We start from the raw sequence: 22,476 nt of genomic DNA, 5'->3' as shown, positions 1-22,476 counted from the left end.
TTGGTTGAAATTAAAGGTGAGCTCTAGTATCCAAAATGGCAATAGCTAGCTTTTAGGCAATTTGGATCAATTTTTAAAAAGGATGGGGAAAAGGATTAAACGCACCTTTAAGAAGCGTATGTTTTCAAAATTGTCCTCTTCTCTACTCACTTGGCACCTGCCTCAGAGCAACTTTGCAAGTGCCACAAAGAAGTCATTGTAAAACTCCAGAATCAGATCAGTGAAGCGTATGACAACATCGCAGTGCACTTAAGTGCTGGTTTCCTCACGTGTCTTTCAAAGCACATTCCATTATGTGAACCATGTTGTTTCTTGTGGCTTTAAAGTGGTAGTTTGAGTGTCGTTTTTTTCCAAGAGGGAGACCTCTGCTGAAGTGGAATTTGCTCAAGTCATACCTGTACTGAAATTCAGACCCTTTGATCCTTTGAGCTCCTCCCACCCAATTAACTCTCCCGGTTCCTGAGGACGGGGAGGCAGGAGAGGGGGGGTCTCCCAGGTCATGGTTTTGGGCTAAACCGACCCAGGAACGGGTCTCCTTCCCTCCTCTGGAGGGTTGGTTGCCAAAAAGCTGCCGTGGAGGCTCTGAAAACAGCAGGGGGTGACTGTAGCAGAGCTCGGGAGGCAAGCGAGCGGTTAGTGGTGGTTTCAAAAGTACATTTGGGCTTTTGATTCAACAGGCAAATTTGTGTGTGTGCGCGGTGGGCTTGGGGTCAGCCCCCCCGTACCGCAGCGGGGATCAGAGCCGCTGCCCCCGACTCTGAGCTGGATTGGGGATTTCTCTGGGGGACTGACTTATTTCTGTTTGGATTCTGGGAGCCTTTGGCGTGAATTTGCTCACCTTTAGTGCTTCCGACACTTCTCCCCTGCTGCTTCCCCTGAGTTTGCATTAGCCATTTGCTGAGCTTTGCATATTTTTGTCCTTCCTCTGTCAAAACAGTTCGTCGCTTGGAAGGCCCGATTTCTGCCTCTCATTGGGAATTTATATCTTGCTGTATTAAACTCTCTGCTTTGTCTTGTGCAGGTGTTGGCTTTTGGAAAGACGCATGGTGTGACTTTTAACATATTTCTCTTTTTTTTTTTTTTTAAATATTATTACTATTCCGCTTATGTTGGCAGAGGTTTTAGCAGTTCTCTGCTTTGAAGGCTTCTTGTTTGGAACCGGTATTTGTAAGAAGTGGATCTGTTACTTGCAGAAATACTTTATTTAAAACAGCAGGTGTTTATGGCTTTGCAGTTCAAACTGCAAGAGAGAGAGACCTACATTTTCAAAGTCACAGAAGTATCGTACTGCCAAATTTATTTTGTGGTTTTGTTGGTTTTTTCCAGAACAAAAATGCATTTTGTCAATTTGGATAGAAACATTAATAATATTGATTAATTGAAAATATCTTCACGTATCTCCCTTGTAACTAAATGTTTCTCTCAGTGTGGCTGTCCTTAAATACGTTTGTTGAGATGGGGGTGAATTTCCCCAATAATAACACCATCTCAGCTCTCCCACTGTGAGCCCTGTAAGGCCAAAAATCAGAAAGGACCAAATTGATCCCCAATAATAACACCATCTCAGCTCTCCCCCTGTGAGCCTGAAAATCAGAAAGGACCAAATTGGCTTCACATTTTGGGATCCTTCAGCAGAGCAGTGTGCGTGAACTCACACGCAGAAGGTCCCAGTGCTGCAGCTGGCCCTACGGTCCGCGGTGAGATATTAACCCTCTTTTCCCCAGGGGACATTTGTGACACAAAAGTGTTAGGGGAAGTTGTTTCTCTGGTTCTCTCCCTGAACTGAGAGCTTTTTGAGGAGGCGCAGTGCCGTGCCATTATCTCTGCAAGCTAACAATCCGCACTAGCGCGTTTATTGCTTGGAACGAGTCTCTCCCCACGGGCGGGAGCTGAAGTGAGTTGAACCCCTGTGTGTGTGTTTGCTGTTTTGCAGCAGGCCTGGCCCGGGGGCACCCAGCAGATCTTGCTTCCTTCCACCTGGCAGCAGCTCCCGGGGGTTGCTTTGCACAACTCGGTCCAGCCGGCGGCAGTGATCCCCGAGACCATCGGTGGCAGCCAGCAGCTGGACTGGAGGTAAGGACTGCACGGGGTCCAACTCCACATTGTCACAGCTCCCCTGGCAGCACAGAGAATTTCCCCTTTCCCCTTAAAATCACACCGGGGCTCGGTGCTGCTTGCTGTTCCTGCAGTGTAGTGATGGGATTTGGGTCTCTTTTTTCTTTTTTCCTGCCCCAGGAACGCCCATTCCCATGGAAATCAGTACAGCACTCTGATGCAGCAGCCCTCGCTGCTGACCAACCACGTGACGTTGGCCACAGCGCAGCCCCTCAACGTCGGGGTCGCCCACGTTGTCAGGCAGCAGCAGAGCAGCAACGCTCCCGCCAAGAAGAACAAGCAGCCAGCACCAAGCGCAGCCAAGTAAGGCTTCTCTTCCCTTCCCAGCCCCAGAGACAGGGGGTGCCTTTGTGGTGTGAAAAACTGATCTGATCACAGAGGCGTTGTCTGCACAACTTCTTAACGTGCTACGGTCGCTGTTAAAGATGCCTTGGAAAAAGTCTCTGTAGTGTAGTCACTGAAAAAGTCTAATTTCAGTGAGAGTGCAAGGAACATGGTTGATCACGTGCTTTAATGGTCAAAGGGAGGTTTCACACATTCGAGGTGTGTTGGTGCCATAGTGGCAGATACAAGTGACAGAATTGACATCTGTCCAACAAGGGGTAGCAGGTCTCTGGCAGTGTCTAGATGAATCCATCCTGTTCAGAGCATCGCTGAGGCCACTGTTCCCTTCTGGATGTGTTCTGTGGCACTCTCCTGTATGAGTGTCTGCACTGAGCTTCTCATTGTGCATTTCAAAATGTTTCTTCTGGCTGTTCTCAGTGCTGGTTTGTCCCAGCCTGCTGACACATAGCCAAACACTGCTTTGGTTTTCCCTCAGGCCCAGCTCAACGCTAGAGACTGTGCCCTCCCAAGTTTACTCTCTCATCGGGAGCAGTCCCCTGCGCTCCACCTCCTCCTCCTCCAACGTGCTCGTCCCGGTGCAGGAGCAGCACCAGCCCATCGTGATCCCAGACACTCCCAGCCCCCCCGTCAGTGTCATCACCATCCGCAGCGACACCGATGAGGAAGAGGACAGCAAATACAAACCTGCCAGGTAGGCAGCACGTTTAGGCAGGTGGTACTGGTCTGTCTGGAGGTCAGCCCGAGCATCAAGGGGAGTGGAGAACACTTCATGCAAAGCCCTGGCTGGGCTAAGGAGTACTGCATAAAACAGAAAATTCTGCATCTTGTCCACTGTGCTGTTTGTGTCTCTAGTTAATCAGAATTTCATCTGACAAGGAGGGAGGGTGTGACATCCCAGAGGGAGATCTTGTTCAGCCTGGAGAGGAGAAGGGTCTGGGGAGACCTTATAGCGGCCTTTCAATATCTGAAGGGGCTACAGGAGAGCCGGGGAGGGACTCTTTGTCAGGAAGTGTAGTGATAGGACAAGGGGTAATGGTTTTAAACTGGAAGAGGGGAGATTTAGATTAGATACTAGAAAGAAATTCTTTACAGTGAGGGTGGTGAGACACTGGAACAGGTTGTCTAGAGAAGTCATGGATGCCCCATCCCTGGAGGGGTTCAAGGCCAGGCTGGATGGGGCTTGGGGCAACCTGGTCTGATGGGAGGTGTCCCTGCTCAGGGCAGGCAGGTTGGAACTAGATGATCTTTAAGATCCCTTCCAACCCTAACCATTCTATGATTCTATGACCTTGTGGTAAAATGTTTCCCATTTGTTTGTTTTTTCCCCACAGTTTGGGTATGAAGCAGAGATCCAATGTCATCAGCTACGTTACTGTTAATGACTCCCCGGATTCCGACTCCTCCCTGAGCAGCCCCTATGCTGCAGACCCGCTCTCCTCCCTCAGGAGCACCGGTGCTGCCCTGGAGCTGCCCAGCAATGGGGCACCTGACAGCTCCAGCTCTCGCACCATCATCGTGCCACCGCTGAAAACACAGCTCAATGACTGCGTTGTAGCTACCCAGGCTTCAGGTGGGTGTGCTCTCGGAGGTTACTGCACACAGCAGATCTTGCCAAGGCTTAGGTGCTGGCTTATCCCCAGCAGCATTGTCCTCATGGTTTCAGACCACACGTTGGGTCTTCAGCAGCTCTAGGTTTCACGGCTGCTGTTCTGAGAGTGCAAGCCTTGGTCTGTTTTCAGTTTCCTTGGTAGATTTACCTTTCGTGTACGTTTAGCTGCATTTAGAAAGATCTGTAAAAATTCCTAATGATTTCTCGTGCAATGAAATTTTAAATCATAATTGAAGAAAAGACTCTGTTACAGAAGTAGTCCCTTTGTGTTCTTCAGTTACCGAAACCGGTTATCACAAAGCATGGTGTGTGAAGGGGAAGAATGGACTAAGGTTTTGAAATCTTTCAGGCATCCTGAGCAGCAGCAGTAAGACCAAGCCGGTGGCCTCCGTGAGCGGGCAGTCGTCGGGATGCTGTATAACACCCACCGGGTACCGCTCCCATCGCGTGGTGACGAACGGCGTGCAGCCCCTCAACCTCAGCCAGGTGAGCACGGGTGCCTCTCCTGACCTCCCAACACGGTGCTTTAGAAACACTGTGCTGTGTGGCAGGGGTGTGCAAGAGGATCAATATAGAATCATAAAATCAGAGAATCGTCTAGGTTGGAAGGGACCTTAAAGATCATCTAGTCCAACCATCAACCTAACTCTGACAAAGAAATAAATAAGAAATAAAAAAATCACTAAAATATATTCTTGAGGACCATGTCAACCTGTCTTTTGAACACCTCCAGGGATGGTGCCTCAACCCCTTCCCTGGGCAGCCCATTCCAATGTTGGAGAACCCTTATAGAAAATACCTGCTGCGTCATTAATTCTTTGAAGCAGATTCTGCCCTGTGGCTGTGCAGGGAAGAGTGGACTCTGTAGGGAGTATAGATGAAGTTTTCCAAGGCAAAGAATTCGTTCCTGCACCGGAGTTCAGGAGAAGGACACGTGGTTATGTCCAGATTCTTTCCTTGTCACACCTGAGGACAGCCACTAACCTTATTCACTTCTTCTCCCTGCAGAACCAGCAGACAACCGTGCTGGCCTCACAGGAGAGAAATGGAAATGCTGTCCCCCGCAGGCAGCAAGCTTACGTGGCCCCCCTCACCTCAACTATTTCTCAGGCTCCCTACACCTTCCAGCACAGCAGCCCGGTGCATCCCCACCTGGCAGCAGCCACGGCGAACGCCCACCTGCCCAGCCAGCCACACATGTACACGTACGCGCCCACCACCGCCGCCACGCTGGGCTCCACCACCTCCATCGCCCACCTCTTCTCCCCTCAGGGCTCGTCGAGACACACCACCTACGCTGCCCACCCCAGCACGTTGGTCCACCAGGTCCCTGTCAGCGTCGGTCCGAGCCTGCTGACCTCAGCAAACGTTCCACCTGCCCAGTACCAACACCAGTTTGCTCCCCAGTCCTATATTGGTGCTTCCAGAGGATCTGCTATTTACACTGGATACCCGCTGAGCCCTACGAAGATCAACCAGTACTCCTACTTGTAGTTCCCAGCAAAGCACTATCCCGCAATAGGCCTGAGAGGTTGGAGAAGGATTTCAGGTGAAGCTTTACCTGGTAATGACTCACCTGGTGTTTGTTTCTCCCTGATCCGGTTGTATGTTGTTCAGAAGCTCTAGTGAGTTCAGTCACTAACTGAGCAGCATGCTTCGTTACCAGTACGAGGGTCACTAATTAAGTTTTTTAAATCTTACTTACTTTTTATAGATGCTTTTAAAAAGTTCATGGTCACATTTATTTAAGATGGTTCTGTTGTGCTGATCAAAAGGAGAAGGAAAATCAGTGTCTTGGAAGACAGATCCTGGTGACTTTTTTAACTTGTGTAACTTAAACAAAAAGACTAGCAGATTATATTTTAGCAGCTTGCACAAATCCATGTTGCCACTAAAAATGTAATGCACGTTTATTCATTCTGTTGCTGGGGCAGTTTTAAAATCAAGTCTAATATTTTTAACATTTGCTCTCTAATTCGCTTTGTCTCTAACAAAATTGCTGGTTCTGCAAAAGCCATTACATCTCCATACAAGTTCCTGTCAACGTTTTGTTTCGTTCCCAGCTTTGTTGAAGGACTGGTAGAGGCAGCTGCCTCATAGGAGCAACATTCTGTATTCAGGAGTCCGTAAACCCTGAAATCTGCTTTGTTTTCTTGAAAAGTCTGTGTCTCCGTAACGCAGCTGAATTTTTATTGCGTTCATTGCAGAATTCTTCTCAGTTTTTCAGACTGTAGTCCAGATCTCACTGTGTACCAGCTCAGCAGCTTGGGCAGGACGCTGTAGTCTCCAGTTGAGAGTGAGTAGTGCAGCTTCGCTCCAAAATTTGGTTTCTGCAGCTCGGTAGATGCTGGCCCTATAACGGAGCTGGATTCCTTCACAGAAGCACAGGGCTTTTCTTTCTTCTGTTTTTCTTAATATTTTTCCTCACATGATTCATTTAGGGAGGGAGTTGAATTTGAAATAACAATGAAACATCACTGTATTGAAGTGTACAGCTTTTTATACTCCTGTGAGCGTATCCTCCCGGATATGTCAGCAGCTACTTTAAAGCGCTCTTAATAAGACTTGTATACAGTACATGCATGTAGGAATTGCAAAAGGAAAAAAAAAAAAAAAAAAAGGAAAAAAAAAAAGAGAAAGAAAAAGAAAAAAGGAAAAAAAATCCAGATTTTAAAGTTTATTACTGAATTTAAAACTATTTTAGAAGTTTTGTATTGGTGGTGTTTTAATATTTTACATAAAATGAAATATGTACATATTGATTAGAAAAATATAACAAGCAAAACTTCCTGCTAACCCCAAATGTTCTGTCTTTGTAATCAAAACGTGTAGTGATTATACTTGAACTCTGTACTTAGTGTTTGTCTAATTCTTAAACGTTCCTGGGGATGGAGTTGATGTATCCTTTGTATTTAAACCAAAATGAATGGGTTCGTGTTGGAATGTATGTGATCTAATGCAATGGTTAGAGCTCATCACTGTAGCACTGGGAGAGGAGCGGAGCTTGGGGCGAGGAAAGGATTCCTTCTGATTTGTTTTGCACAGGTGTGTGTGACGAAGAGTTGTCTGGTGTGTCCCCTCATTGTAGTGCCTTAACCGATGATGTAGTGTGACTAGAGTTTACAGTGCGCTTGCCTTAGGAGGGACCAGCAAGCCCCCGTCGAATTGAAGCAATTCACTGAGCTTTTTCACAGCAAAGAACAGCCGTTATGTCGCGTAGGTGCGTTGTTCTCGGTTTTAACGCTATCATAAAAAAAAAAAAAAAGCTACATTTTTGTTCGGAGTGAAGCGATGTTTCCTTAAAGCTTTTCCTTGAAAATGGCACATGTACTGTTAGATGTCTGTCAGTGCATTTCGAATAAGGTAGTGCTGGGAATGCATTGGAATGTTTAGTCTAATATTGCAGAAGTGATTAAATATGTGCAATCACTTTTTATTAGATTAGTATGGCGTTTACCTTCCCCCCACATTAATAGCAGACGTTTCTTGTAAAATATTGCTAGCTTGGTGATAGGATATTTATACCAAAGAGAGCCTGCTGTAAAGCACATAATACCATTTAAAAGTTTTATAATGCTACTGCTAATGTGGAGTTGTTGGGAAGGTTTGTCAGCTGTAGCCCTAGTTAGTGTTCAGAGGAAATGCTCATTTTGGATAATCAGTGCAGTTTTTAAACTACGCTTTGTTTTCTCGAGTCCCTTGTACTAGGAATTATTTCTCATCTTCAGTACATAGATTAAGTATCTTGTCCAAGTGGATGATAAACTGGCCTGAGCGGTGGTATCGCTGCAGCAATAAGAGGTTTTGGTAACCTTGAACCCCAGTTTCTGTGCCGTCCCAGTGGAGAAGAGGCCAGTTCTCTGACCAGTATGTGACAAGAACTGCAAAAGTAATTTCTGAAATTCCACATTATTGAGAGAAGAAAGTCTGGACTGACCTGAAATGGCTGAACTGGTAAAGGTTTGGCATCTCTTTCAGTAGAGGGATCCAGGACTGGACTGGGCGGTCGTGTTGGCCAAGTTGTTGTTGGGTGTGTTTTTGGTGGGAGCAGTTCTGTGGGGGTGTGGGTACCCCGGTCCTGCTGTGCCGCGTCCCCGCGGTGGACGATGCTCTCTGTTGCTGTGGGCACTTTTCTTGCTTTCTCTCGTGTGACATTGCTCGTGTTCAGTACGGCTCTGAGGTGCCTCTCGGGGACAGAGTTGTGCCTTTCCATTCAAAGGCAGAACAAGCTCCGATTCCTGAGGTTTAGGAAAACCTCAGGAATTAAGGCAGAACAAGCTCCGATTCCTGAGGTTTAGGTTTAGGAAAACCTCAGGAATCAGTCCCCGTTTCACAAATAGTAGAGTGTTTTCTGTGAAATCCTAACAGGAAAAAAAGACCTTTAGCAAAATCTGCTAATAATTTTGCAAAGAAATGGCCCACTTCCCCCATTTTAAGCAGATTAAGATGACCGTTTGTCTTTGGAGTCCCTATCAGATAAGGAAACCCAATCAAATGTATTCACAAAGCACAGTGTCATCTCTCTCACTCCCCACGTTTCCAAAACTATTGGAACAAGGAGGATGAGATGGAAATGACATAGGTGAAATGAAACGTGCCTCATTTCAAACAAGTTGATGATTACCCTGAAACTCCTCTGTGATCCCGGGCATAATCCAAGGGAAGGGCCCCCTTCCCAGCAGGATCTGGCTTTTCCTGGTGCTGGGATCCTGCTCTGACCAGCACTTGTTGCCCGATGTGAGTCATTGTGCTCTGCTCTAAGGAGACCCATCCCTTCTTCCGCACCTCTCCAGCCTCCAAATCAGGTCAGAGAATTGACTCTCATTGGCAGAGCCACTACCCATATTTTGTAAAGAAATGTGCTATCTCTGGATAAAAATTGGAGTCCTTTCATTCTTTTAAAAACTAGTTTGGGATTCACCCTTTTGAATATCTGATAGTGGTGGTCCCAGCTGGACCGGTCCGTCTGGTCTGTGGTAGCCACCGCAGAGGCGACTTCTGAGGCTTCCTGCTCAGCACCTCGTTGATGGGATGCAGTAATTTACCTCTGACTCAGCAATTTCTTTTAGTTCATGAAACTAAATTGCTTCTAAATGACAGGATTGGCACAGCCCTGCTTTCTTTTTTTATTTAAACTCCTGAATGGTGCCGCATGTCCACATGGTTGTTTGTTGCTAAACTTTATATAATGTGTGATTTCAGATTCAGCTTGAAATATATCTATCTCACTACATGTAGCAGTACATTATATGTAATGTTAGTATTTCTGCTTGAATCCTTGATATTGCAATGGAATTCCTACTTTATTAAATGTATTTGATATGCTAGTTACTGTGTAAAATTTAACTTTCTTTTATGGTTGTGCTCTTCCTTTTTACAAGCCGCTAGATACAGGTAGTTTCTGACAATTACTGATCTATGTTTGTATTGCTGATGTACTTAGGGGGTATGTAAAAATCATTTTAACAAAAGAAATAGATATTTAAAAATTTAATACTAACTATATGGGAAAAGGGTCCATTGTGAAAACATAGTTTATCTTTGGATTCAATGTTTGTCTTTGGTTTTACAAAGTAGCTTGTATTTTAAGTATTTTCTACATAATATGGTAAAAAATGTAGAACAATTGCAATGCATCAATAAAAAGGGTTAATTTTCTGTACTCTATTCATTTGGTCGCTTGGTCTGTTAAAGGGAGTGGAAAAGAGAAAGCCTCTGGGAGAGGAGAGTGAAGGGCTCTTCCCAGGTGCCCTGTCCTCGCTGGGGCAGAAGGAAACGGCTGCCAAGGCCGTGGTCTGGTGTGAGTCCCTGGCTGTGGGGGACACCCTGGTTGTGGGGGACACCCTGCACCCCCCATGGCAGCCCAGGGACCCCCGGACCCCACAGCCTCCGTGCCCTGGCACAGCCCAGAGCGAGTCCCGGGGGAGCGGGGCAAGAGATGAGAGACCAGTGTCTGCCCAAAGGTGCTCCATCGCTGGGGTGGGCTGAGCTCCTGATGGCGCTCGGTGCCGGGGATGGGCTCAATGGCCCCAAAAGAACTGAAGGACCCAGCGTCCATGCCCTGGGCAGGTGGAGATGTGCCCTGGGCAGGAAGAGATGCGCCCTGGCCCATGGGTGAGCTGTGTTCGCTGGCACCCCTGGGCGAGCTGTGTTCGCTGGCACCCCAAGCCCTCTGTCCATGAGCCATGGCCTCACATGAAATGCAGCATGGAGGTGCTGGGCCCAGCCCAAACCCTGCCAGCGCGGCAGCCTCCTCCAGCACCCTGCGCTGTGCCAGGCCCGCGGGATGCGGGAGCACTAGATGGCACACTTGCCCTGCGCGCAGCACTGCGGCCCGGCACATGGATGTGGCCGAGCATCAGCCGTGCAGAGCTGCAGCGGCAGAGCCAGGGAAAACCACGGGCAATGGCTGGACTGGGTGGGACACTGGCACAACTGCAGGCCTGGCTGCCCCTGGGCACAGCACTGCAGCCTCTGTCCTGCTGCACCAGGGGCTGGCTACCATCCCTTGACCAGCACCAGGACCTGCCGTGTGGCTCCGCACCAGCTCTTGGGCAGCCTCAGGAGCCGGTGCTGAGCAAACAGCCCCCCAAATGGCTGGCATCCAAGCTGCTGGGCACAAAGTTGGAACATAAAGGGTTCCACTTGAATATGAGGAAGAACTTTTTAGGTGACGGAGCCCTGGAACAGGCTGCCCAGGGAGGGTGTGGAGTCCCCTTCTTTGGAGATTTTCAAGACCATCCTGGATGCCGTCCTGAGTGGCATGATCTGACAAGCTCTGGGTGGTCCTGCTTTGGCAGGAGAGTTGGACTAGATGGTCCCTTCCAACTCTAAAAATTCAGTGAAATTCAGTGAAATTCAGAAGGGCTCTGCGTGGGGGGGAGCCCGCGGGATGCTGGTGTGAGGTGGGGGCAGGCAGGAGCTCCCTGCTCTAGCAGCCAGGACAAGGGGGTGCCACAGGCTTGGGTGGCTGGTGCTGCCCCAGCTTGGACTCCCCCAGCCCTGGCCTGTGGCTGAGACAAGTTGAGGTTGGGCATCTCTGCAGGCCAGGAGCCAAGGCTGTGGCTGTGCCCACAGCCTCACACCAGGCCCAGCTTGGCCCTACGCTGTCCCCCGGGCTGTCCCCACTGTGACTTGTGCTGTCCCTGGCACCAGAGGCCACATCCTTCCCCGCCTGCCACAGTGCTCCCCACCATCCCCAGGCCCCTGCCCCGAGGAGAGTTGGACTAGATGGTCCCTTCCAACTCTAAAAATTCAGTGAAATTCAGTGAAATTCAGAAGGGCTCTGCGTGGGGGGGAGCCCGCGGGATGCTGGTGTGAGGTGGGGGCAGGCAGGAGCTCCCTGCTCTAGCAGCCAGGACAAGGGGGTGCCACAGGCTTGGGTGGCTGGTGCTGCCCCAGCTTGGACTCCCCCAGCCCTGGCCTGTGGCTGAGACAAGTTGAGGTTGGGCATCTCTGCAGGCCAGGAGCCAAGGCTGTGGCTGTGCCCACAGCCTCACACCAGGCCCAGCTTGGCCCTACGCTGTCCCCCGGGCTGTCCCCACTGTGACTTGTGCTGTCCCTGGCACCAGAAGCCACGTCCTTCCCCACCTGCCACAGCGCTCCCTGCCATCCCCAGGCCCCTGCCCCAGCCCCACACCTCCCCGGCGCCATGTGGGGCCGGTGTGGGCACCACGCAGGGCACGAAGGGGTTAAGGCGCCTGGGGCTGGTCTGCGGGGAAGGAGCAGCCTCTCCTCCCCTCTTCACATCTGGATTCAATCAGGGCTGCAGAGGCTGGAGCATTCCTGAGCACTGAGGTGGAGGCTGCACTCTCCGACAGCCATGGGGCCCTGGCGCTGCCTGCTCCTCCTGCCTCTCCTCGCCACGGCCCTCTGCTCCCAGCAGCAATTCATGGAGTACATGGAGCGGCGCCTCACCCTCCTGGAGGTAAGGGCTTCACCCCACATCGTCCACGCCATGGGGTCTTTCCTCCTCGGAGCAGGCCCAGGCAAGGAGGAGTTGGGAGCGGGGCAGAGCGGAGCTGCCGTGGGGTGTCCCGGGCCCCACACCAGCAGCACAGGGACCGTGATGGGAATGGGAGCGCCGTGGGGCGGGCGGATGGCGGGAGCGGGGACATCATGGGGCTGGGAACATTGTGGGTGCAGGAGCGTGGCAGGATGGGACCCGGAGACATGGGCAGCAGGGCTGCGGTGCTGCCTGTCTTCGGGGGCTCCCACAGCCACGCGCAGGTGGTGGGATGGCCGCCACGGAGGGGTTGTGAAGTGCAGAGTCCTCAGTGTCCCCTTGGCCGCCCCAGGAGAGGATCTCCCAGTGGCACGACCAGAGCAGCCGCTACTCCACGGAGCTGCGGGACTTCAAGAACCAGGTGCTGGGGATGCTCGAGACAGCAGAGAAGGAGCGGGAGGCAATGCGGTCGGAGGCAGAGAACGCAGCGGTGCGTGTGGACCGCCTGGAGCGTGAGGTGGACTACCTGGAGACACAGAACCCCGCACCGCCCTGCGTGGAGGTGGATGAGACGCTGATGGAGAAGCAGGTGGCCACAGCCAAGCAGAGGAAGAACGAGAAGTACACCAAACTGACAGGTGAGGGGCTGCTGCGGCTCCCTGGGGAGATGGTCCTGGGTGTGGGGTTACCTTTCCATCCCACCCAGGTCCAGGCCTCCCCTGCCACATGCTGTGGCATTGAGTCCCAGCAGGGCAGCTCTCGGGTATCTCTGGCACAAAATGGGAGAACATCCGAGCCCCAGGCCAGAGCCTTGGGCTTCTCCAGAGCCCTTGGAGCAGGGCTGGGGTAGGAGTGGCTTCCCCTGCCTGTGGCACAGGTGCATAAGGGGACTTCTTGATGTCACCAGGGACAGCACTGCAACCTCTTCAGCCAGGTTGCCTGAGGGCAGCTTCAGCAGCTGCCAGAGCGCTGGGGTGGGACGCAGGGGGACCTGTGTGACTCCAGCACAGGGTGGGAGCAGTCCCCGCTGCAGGGCCAGGTGGCTTCCAGGCTTTGACTACTGCCCTGCTCTTGCAGACTGCAGCGACACCATCGCAAGCATCAGAGCCATGAAGATCCTGAAGCGTTTTGGCAGCACCTCAGGACTCTGGACCAAGGATGCCGCAGGGAACTCAGAGAAGATCTACGTCTTCGATGGCACTGCCAATGACACGGTCTACGTCTTTCCCCGCATGCGGGAGTTCACCCTCTACTCCTCCACCCGCAAGGCCGCCCGCATCAAGCTGCCCTACCCCTGGGTGGGCACCGGGCACCTTGTCTATGATGGGCACCTCTACTACATCCGCCAGCAGGGCCCCTTCCAGGTGATCAAGTTCAACCTGGCCAACAAGACGGTGGTAGACAGCTCGGTGTTCCCAGCCGAGGAGCAAATCCCCGTCTTTGGGCTCTCCCCCTTCACCTACATCGAGGTGGCGGCAGACGAGGAGGGGCTCTGGGCCATCTACGCCACCAAGGAGGACGAGAAGAACATATGCCTGGCTAAGCTGGACCCCACCTCGCTGGACATTGAGCAGATGTGGGACACGCCGTGCCCACGGGAGAATGCCGAGGGTGCTTTTGTGGTGTGTGGGGCACTGCATGTGGTCTACAACACCCCCCTGCCCAGCCGCTCCCGTGTGCAGTGTGTCTTCGACGTCAGTGGCACGCTGGCCCCCGAGGATGCCTCCCTTGTCTACTTCCCCAAACGCTATGGCTCCCACTCTGGCATGAAGTACAGCCCCCGGGAGAGGCAGATCTACGCCTGGGATGATGGCTACCAGATCATCTACCGCATGGAGATGAAGAAGAAGCTGGAGGTCTGAGGGGCAGGGCAGGGTGTCCCCGCACGTCCAGCTACTTCACCCAGACCAGCGTGGCTCTGCCCATCCCACCCCACGGGGCACAGCTGGCCCCGGCGTGGGATGGCATCTCTGCATCTCCCACCACTGTGAAATGATGAAATGCTGGACCCCTGCCCCCTCCACCCACCGGCACCAGGCATCCCTGCCCAGGACCACCCTGCAGAAACCTGGACTAATTTAACAAGGTTTTTCTTCTCTGTAATATAACAAATAAATACTATGCAGCGAGCTGCAGCTGCCTGCTTGGGGGGGAGCGTGGGGTGCTGGGGCCAGGTTGTCAGAACCACAAGCTCCACATTGCCCCAGAGTCACCCCAAAAGAAAGACACTTCCTGAGGGTGGGGTGGCCTGAGCAGACAGCACAGGTGGCTCCTTGAGCTGGGGTCTGGGCAACAGGGGCTGGGCTGGGGGTTTGGGTTTGATTTCACCTGGGCTTCGAGCTGGCTCCTGCTGCACAATGGGACCTCAGAGCCTGGCCAGAGCCAGCCTGCTTTGCATGTACAAAACTGTGAGCAAATAGCAAAATCCCTTAATCTGAGAGGACAACTGGAGATTTTCCTCGCATGCCGGGAAGGCAGCCTAGCCAGCAGGCACCAGATGTTGCTGATTTTCTGAGTTCACATCTGATGAAGCACAGCCATCTTCCCCTGCAGCCACAGTGTTGCCACAAACCCCTTTCCGTAGGGCCCTGGGTCCCCCCAGCCCCTTCCCATCCCTGTGTCACAGCCCCACGGCTGCAGCCCCACGGCTATGGGACAGGACAGGGCAGGTGCTGGGAGCCCTCAAGACCCCATCCCCAATTGCTGGCCATGGGCACAGCCCTGTGTGACCACCACACTGTGTCACCCAGCGGTGACCTTCCCACATGTGCCACTTGCCCCACATCCCTGGAGGGTGCGGGATTTTCCCCATTTCTGGCCAGAGATGCCGTGGGGCCCCCCAGAAACCCAGATTTGCTGTGGTTTGTTCCTGTCACAGCGCCCTGGGAGCAGAGAGAGAGAATTGTGAGGTGTTTCTGTGTTGTTAAGCATCCTTTTTCCCATCAGAGACCAATTCTGGGGACAAACGCTGAGCTGGTGAGGCCAGGGGGTCACATCCTGCTGGTGCTGGCTCAGGGCCCCCCTCCCAGGTAAGAGGACCCAGGGCTACCAGGGGGCTCCCAGGGCCACCTGCCCTCCCAGAGCTGTGGCATGGCCGTGCCACCCCCACGCTGACACAAAGCCATTCCACATCCCCCCGCGGCCACCTCGAGACAAGATGTCCTGCCACGTGGAGGTGACTTGGTATTTGCTTCAAGTTCTTCTGTATTATAATTAAAATATCTTTTGGTTGCTTAAGAAAAAATGTTTAAATACACACTTTGAATGACTGTAATTGGATGGTGCTTAAAGTTCAACACACAGTGCAAGTCAAGCAGAGAAATTATCCAAGTGTGAAGGACTATGTGAACTGTCAAGTTAATTTATAGACCTTTTCAAGATCAATAACTACGGTAACAGAAATATAATTTTCAGAAATTGCACAGTTGTAAATAATTATGCCAATGATTTCTCAGGCTTGAATTAAAATTGATGGGGCAGTAATGATTCTGCACCAGAAACCATATTCTAACCCAAAACAAACCCTGCAAAATCTGCCACTGGCTCCCCTGAGACGCAGGTTCTCTCCGGGGCATGAGTGGGACAGGGCACGGCCGCTGCGACGGCGGCATCCAGAGCCCTGTGTGTGCTGAGAACCACGTGCTCATCCAGAGTTTTAATCTATTTAGAAAATCCATCTCACTGGGCTCCGTCCTGCCGGGGAGGAGGGACATGGAGCCCCTGTGCCGGGACCCCCTTGGAGCCCCGGGGCCGGGTCTCTCTCTCGGGGCGGCCGCTGCCGCAGGAGCTGGATGGTGGGGGCACAGGGGGAGACCCTGAGAGCACCAGGGAGTCTGGCTTCTCTCCTTTGGGAAGTGTTTACCAACACTGGGAATCGCGGGTAGGAGGGCGGGCAAAAGTCCCAACGTGACAAGTGCCTCCAGCAGCCGCGTGCTCATGTGGAATTTGGTTTTTGGTGAACACTTTGGGAACGAGAAGCAAAATGGAAAAATAACTGATCAGCTTCTAGAGCGCAGCACTTGTCTGGCACTCCACATCTTCAAAGCACTTCAAGAAACATCTACTAATTAATCGTTGGAATAACCCCCGTAAAGCAGGACGGCATTATCTTCATCTGGTGACAAACACATAGACGAAGAGCCCGTGTTTGATCGGTTCAGCCCTGAGCTGGCTGGAGGCAGGTTGGATGGAGAGCTGTGGATCCCTGACCGAGGTGCCCCTGGAGCCCTCAGGGTGAGAGGGGAGGATGTGGGCGCTCGTTGTCCCCACAGCTCGTCCCTCTGGGATGGGGTCACCCTGCTCAGCATCCCGCTGGAGATGAGTCTCTGCCATCGTCCGGCTGAACAGGGGACTGGGAGCCACCTCGGAGGGACCCTGCACATCTCTGCTGCCTGATAACCACGGGGGAGGAGAAAAGCATCAGAGATGCTGGGACAGACCTTCTGTTCACCATGGGGTGGAAACGCACCCCCTCTGCCCTGGGGTCCTGCCCCGACACCCCCAGGTACCCCCCGGGCACGGCACAGGCTTTGCCGCTCACACACACCGGGAGGTCACCACCCTCCCCACCAGTGTTTACTGACTTGTTTTCTTCTTGTTTAAATATTTATCAACCCCAGTAGGAGAAAGCAAAGGTTGTGCCACAGCTGGTGGCATTGTCAGGTGTTAATTGCCCCTGCCAGCCCCCCCCCCCAGCCCCTGCCCTGCAGGAGACCTGGGCTCCCTCCTGGCTTGCAGGGAACCCTCTGCCCACGAGGGAAAAGTGGTTTTTTGTCACTTTTGTGGCTGTCCCCACAGCGGTCCAGCCCCAGGGCTGTCCAGCTCTCTGCCCTCCCTGCCATTCCCTCAGAATTAACAGATTTTCAGGAAAATTCAGCCTTGGCTTCAGGGTGACGAGTGGTGGAGACTCCACCAACCTCCAGGGCAGGTTCCTGCAGCCGCTATGGACGGCTGGACCCTCCCCTCCAGAAAGTTGTTAAAACCCCTCATTTCCAAGCGTGTGGCCCTGGGAGAAGGGCTGTCCCTCCCCATTGTCCCCTCTCTGGGGCCGTGGGTGCAGCACAAGATGGCTCGTGGCCCTGAGCCCCCACCCCGGACACAGACCCCCCCTCAGCGGCCGCGCTACGCAGCCATGTTATCGCTTTCCCTAATGAAGGGTTAGTGGAAAATATGCTAATGTGGCTGCTCCAGTGAAGTCTCTGCTTTCCTTGTGAGTCTGCAGTTCCTTGTGCCTTAATTGCCAGATATTTTATCTCTTTAAAGAAGAGTCTCTGTAAGTAATAACCCCTTTCATCTCTGCTCCTCTTGAAAAATACTTCTCTTTGGAAGGCAATCTGATAAAGTAAATTGAGAAGTTAGGCTAACAGTAGGAAAGAGAAAGCAAGATCTTCTGGCTATTTTTTTCCCCTTTGTCTAATTCTCAAGGATATTGACTTTTTTTTCCTCCCTGACTTTTCCACATCACAGGAGCTATTGATAAAGTGAAACGGTTCTGCAAGTAGTATTAGAAACAAGGGAACTAAAATTAAAAGTAGGCAACTTAAACAAGTGTATAAAGATGCTATTGTATTGAAACAGGAAGGGGGGGGGGATGATTTTCCCATTTAACATTTTCTTAATGGCTGGTTGGCAAGTATAATCACAGGCCTTTAACTTCAAATAGGTGTTTCTGCCCACGTAACATCTGGTTGAGGTCTAACTCATCACACATGAACCCGGAGGCAAAGCATTGCTCCATCCAGGACTTCTCAGCAGAAAAGGGACAACGCTGGAGCCTGAGATGATCTGGAAAGCTCTAGGAGGGACACTCAATGGCAGCAGCTTGCCCAGGTCCTTTGCGCTTTCTAATGAAAATAGAGAATAGGCTAAAACCAAATTCACCAGAAATGTTTGCTGGGAGCTCATCTGGTTGAGGTCTAACTCATCACACATGGATCCGGAGGCAACGCATCGCTCCATCCAGGCCTTCTCAGCAGAAAAGGGACAACGCTGGAGCCTGAGATGATCTGGAAAGCTCTAGGAGGGACACTCAATGGCAGCAGCTTGCCCAGGTCCTTTGCGCTTTCTAATGAAAATAGAGAATAGGCTAAAACCAAATTCACCAGAAATGTTTGCTGGGAGCTTTGCTGTGGAGAGGGAGAGCTCAGGCCTCCGTGTCAGCGTGGGCTGGAGCTAAACCCCCCTCTGGAGAGCGCTGCCGGCATCTGGCCAGATGTGCTGAGACCGGGGTCAGCCGCCTTCCGAAACGGAGAGAGCGGAGAGAAAATCGAGTCTTCACCTCCAGAGCTCACAGCCCCACCAGAGGAGCTGTGGGTTGTGACACACGCAAAGTTTCGTTATTTTCTGGGCGGTTTCATTTACCCACAGAATTTGCGGTCCACCAGAGGAGCTGTGGTTTGTGACACACACAAAGTTTCGTTATTTTCTGGGCAGTTCCATTTACCCACAGAATTTGCGGTTTATCGGAGTGCTTTGATCAGGAGGGATTACTCCTCCTGCGCCGCTCCTGTCCGCAGAGATGTCTCTGTCTCCAGCCAAGGAGGGTGTCGCTGACGCAGGCAGCCCCACGCAGGCAGCTCACACCATCCCCGGGATTTCATGCGTCCTCAAGTCTACACGATTTCCACTTGGATTTTCTTTGGGGTGTTATTATTACTAATGCTATTATTACGGAAGATGTTTCCTGAGGATAGAAAAATACTAGCTCAGCTATTCGGCTAAGCAGTTCTTTAATTTCTTTCCTCTCCAAAAATCAGCTCCCCAGAGCCTTTCTGGAATAGATCCCAATTTTCTGCTTTACACGTCCTCCTGAGGCAAAAACGTAGAGGGACGCAGTGATTCTCCCTGTGTGAAGGAGGCTTGGGCTTCTCTCCTTGGTGCTTTGCCCTGGCTCTGGGTGCAGTTTGGGGATGGTGGGCTGGCTCCAGGAGACACGAGATAAAGGTTTTGTTTGTCTGTTGGCCCCTAGATCCCCCAGGGAAACACCATGTTTGAGCCCACAGCCCCCTCGCCCCCCCACCAGCCATGGAGGGATGTGTGGGGCAGGTGGGGGTCAGTGCCCTGCTCTCCCCAGGGGCTCCTGGCGCCCACGGCTGCACCAGAGCTGGGGCAGGATGAGGATGTGGGGTCCCAGGGGTCCAGAGCAGCTGCCCCCCCCTCCCCCCCCCAGCATATCACCCCTGGCTCTGCTCATGCAGAGACCCTGTCTCTCTGCTGCAGGTGTCTGACAATGTGGAGGGAGATATAACCATGGTAACTGTGATCATTACAGAAAATTGCTGCCATTACTACAGAGGTAGGGTCAAAACAAACAGAAATTACCAATTTTTCTGTTTCTAATAAAATACGGGAGTGTATTATTGACTCACTAATTGCTCAGTTAAACGGACTTCTCCAAAATTACCTACCAACTCTTGTAAATGAAAACGATGCAAAAGATCAGTGCTTCCATGGAATTGCTCGGGCAAGGAAAAATGAGAAGTCTGATTAAATACAAGAGGCGAAGCTGCTGGAGGGGCCTCTGTCTGAGGAGCCCGGGGTCCGGGACAGAGGGTCCAAGGGTGCAGAATCCGTGCGGATTCTGAGCAGGGTGTTGTGCTGATGGCACCCGGGAGCCACGGTGCTGGTGTTGTGGCAGATCCTTCCCCAGACCGAGAGCCCACGCGTGTCCCTGGCGTGTCCCTTCTCTGTTCCCAAAGGGCATCGGCCCCTTGATCTCCCCATCCCCCTCAGCAGCCTGCTTTGTTCCTCTTCCCTTGCCAAGAAGCTGTGCTCGGAGGCTTAATAGCTCTTAATTCAAGCTATAAACTTTGTGTGGCTGCAGAGACATTTCAGCCTTGATTTAGAGCAACGATGCTTCTCCGATTGCCTGGCCCCGGGGTTGGCAGAGGAGGACCAGGGCTCAGAGATGAAGATGCTCTGGGGGGAGAGCTCTGTGCAGGGGGCTTGAGGGGAAAAGAGGAGGGACTGGGCAGAGACACCCCTTCAGCTGCAGCAGGACGGGTCCCCCCACCCAGCAGGGTCAGCAGGAGCCCGTGGGGCAACAAAGCACTGGGGGATGTGGGGGGGACAGGGCAGGAGCCGTGGGGCAGAGAGTGAGCTCTGAATGGGAGCCCAAGGTCCTTAATACACAGTTGGACCGTGCAGCCCAGGGAAGACAAATGTTAATGCATCGATTAATTTGCAGTGGAAAACCAGTCCCTGACCTCCAGGCAGCTGCTCCTTGCCAAGTGCTGGAGCCCAGCCCGTGACTTTCACAGTCCTTCTCCTCTTTTCCTTTTCATTCCCTTTTAACCTAAAATCGCTTCAAGCCTCGCAACCTGGAGGGCTCCAGCAGCCAAACACACGGGCCACAGGGCAGAGCTGTGCTTTGTAACTGGCTCCTGCAGGAGATTGCTCCTCGCAGCTTTGTTCTAAATTGCCAATTCTTCCTTGACTGCTGTTTTTCAGGAAAGCAGGGTTTTAAATGAAAAGCAGTTTTCCCCAACTGAGCCACCTCCGATGTCGGTGTGATCTGCCATCTCCCGCTTCCCTCCATTCCCCATCCGAGCCTGCCTCAGAAATTGAAATGTTCAGCTTGTTATAGAATAAATGAAGGAAGAAATATAATTTAATCAAGAGACATCAGTACCAATAAATCCCGTGAAGTTCTGCACGGCCGGGGTGCAGTGTCGTTGCGCCGTGTGGTGACTCTGCCGTGTCCCCAAAGCCACGTTCAGCTCTTTGCTGGTAAAAGAAGCCACTGAGGGCACTGGTGTGTCCCCCTGGCTCCTCTGGTTTTCCCTTCAGTGCCAGATCCGCTTTCATAGGCTCAGAGAAACACACAATTTTAGGAAATAATGACTTTTGTTGCCTCATCAACTCCATTCCTTCTGCTGGGAGCTCTCACTTCGGGCCAAACAAATCGAATCTGCTGGAGCCTTTGCAACTGAACCCGGACCCAAAGGAGACCCCCCCCCGGACATGGGGGTCCCCCCAGCTGGGCACTGCCCCCCAGCACCCCAGAACTTGCCATGGGGCAGGGATGCAGCCAAGGGCCCCTCATGCTCCCCAGGGCCAGAGGTCTCAGCTCCAGCTGGTCCCTGCGCATTCTCTGGGCAGAGGAGACATCGTTTGGGAGGGAAGGAAGCTATTTCAGACTTTAATTCTCACATTTTAATTCTTCCTCTGGCTAAATAAATCCTTATTAAATCCAATCTCTAGCCAAGCATGGCTCGCCCTGAAGGATGTTTGCTGCTGACATCTGATGGTCCTGCTCCTGGCAGCACAAATACCTATTGCTGCTGGGACAGTCTCTGCCGTGGAGCACATCTTAGTTTTTGCTGATCATTTTGCACACACCAGGCAAGTTCCAGGTTTCAGAAAGGAGCTTGATTTTTAAGTACTGTGGATTTATGACAGAAAATAATTAAGATCTCCCTTGGCATTTCGACATCTCTGCTCGCCCATGGGAAGGAACCGTGCGTGGGGCAGAGCCGTGGAGCAGCTCAGCCCTCGGTGGGTCAGGGCGTGCGGGGTCTCACCCACTCGCAGCCCCCGGCCCCATCACCCTCCTCAGCCATACGAGGGGGGGGACACGGGCAGAGCAGCTCCTGCACTGCAGGACGTGCACAGCATGCAGCAATTAGAGGTTCATTAGACAAAGCCGAGGTTATGCAACAGGCAGAAAGGTCCTCCTGGTTTCTGTAGCCATTATGTGCCAGAAAAACTGCATTAATTCATCTCCAGCAGGCAGGGCCCTACTTGGATTGTGGTGCAGCCTTTGAAACAGACAAGCCCAAGGGGTTTGACCGAGCAGTGACATGGGACCCATCCCTGAGGGACTGAAGCCCCCGGCTTTGGTGCAGAGACCGGGGCTGCTGGTGATGGAGGGGGAGATGGATGGGGCATCCATGGCCTGGGGCAAGGGGCTGGAGGGGTTGGCAGGGTGGGCTCCATCATCCGGGGGGAAATCAGCAGCCCAAAGAGCAAAATTTCATTTATGTAAGCTATCCAAGGGTAACGCCGGCAAACTGACTTAATTAAAAAATTGCTGCTCTTCCACCCTGTCCCTCGTGGCAGCAAAGAAACCCTCGTGTTCTAAGGCAATTTGAAATGGAGAGGGATGTGCTAATGGGAGATTAGGAGAAAGCCTTCCACTTTGGAAGCAATTAACAATCCCGAAAGTATTTACATGTCTGAAGTTGATGACTGGGTCACATTTCCCAGTCACCGATTTGCCACAGACATTTCCCTGCCTGCCCGGGGTCTGGTGGTGTCACAGAGATGGTGTGGGGCACCCACAGCCCCTCCTGGCTGGGGGGACACAGCACCGGGACCCCCACCCTGCCCCGAGCCCCCGGAGGGGCCGGGATCCCCACGGCTCCCCCAGCCCTGGGCAGGACCCGGAGATCTTGGGGTGTCCAGCTCCCGTGGGTGGGAAGGGGATGGGGATCTGGGTCTGGGGGGGGTTTCTCCCCTCATG

The 22,476-nt window shown here is 52.3% G+C and overlaps 2 protein-coding genes across 2 annotated transcripts in view; both read left to right on the top strand.

Annotated features, from left to right (window-relative positions):
* The window catches only part of HIPK1 (homeodomain interacting protein kinase 1), a 34,298-nt gene extending 24,562 nt beyond the window's left edge, over positions 1-9,736 (top strand). The window contains exons 11-17 of the mRNA XM_014948499.1: positions 1,934-2,073; positions 2,236-2,418; positions 2,936-3,151; positions 3,792-4,030; positions 4,419-4,555; positions 5,078-8,312; positions 8,362-9,736. Coding sequence (XP_014803985.1) covers positions 1,934-2,073; positions 2,236-2,418; positions 2,936-3,151; positions 3,792-4,030; positions 4,419-4,555; positions 5,078-5,563 — 1,401 coding nt within the window. The 3' untranslated portion in view covers positions 5,564-8,312; positions 8,362-9,736. The remainder of the gene's footprint in view (positions 1-1,933; positions 2,074-2,235; positions 2,419-2,935; positions 3,152-3,791; positions 4,031-4,418; positions 4,556-5,077; positions 8,313-8,361) is intronic.
* A 2,124-nt stretch (positions 9,737-11,860) lies between these two features.
* On the top strand, positions 11,861-15,288 carry OLFML3 (olfactomedin like 3). The gene is made up of 3 exons (XM_014948423.1): positions 11,861-11,996; positions 12,367-12,652; positions 13,092-15,288. Exons 1-3 carry the CDS (start codon positions 11,892-11,894, stop codon positions 13,874-13,876), a joined length of 1,176 nt encoding a protein of 391 aa, XP_014803909.1. The 5' UTR covers positions 11,861-11,891; the 3' UTR covers positions 13,877-15,288.
* The last annotated feature ends 7,188 nt before the right edge of the window (positions 15,289-22,476 follow it).

The sequence above is a fragment of the Calidris pugnax genome, unplaced genomic scaffold (assembly GCF_001431845.1).
Source record: "Calidris pugnax isolate Ruff unplaced genomic scaffold, ASM143184v1 scaffold91, whole genome shotgun sequence".
NCBI lineage: Eukaryota > Metazoa > Chordata > Aves > Charadriiformes > Scolopacidae > Calidris > Calidris pugnax.
The sequence above is the reverse complement of the archived record's forward strand: the minus strand, read 5'-3'. Positions and strand labels throughout refer to the sequence as shown.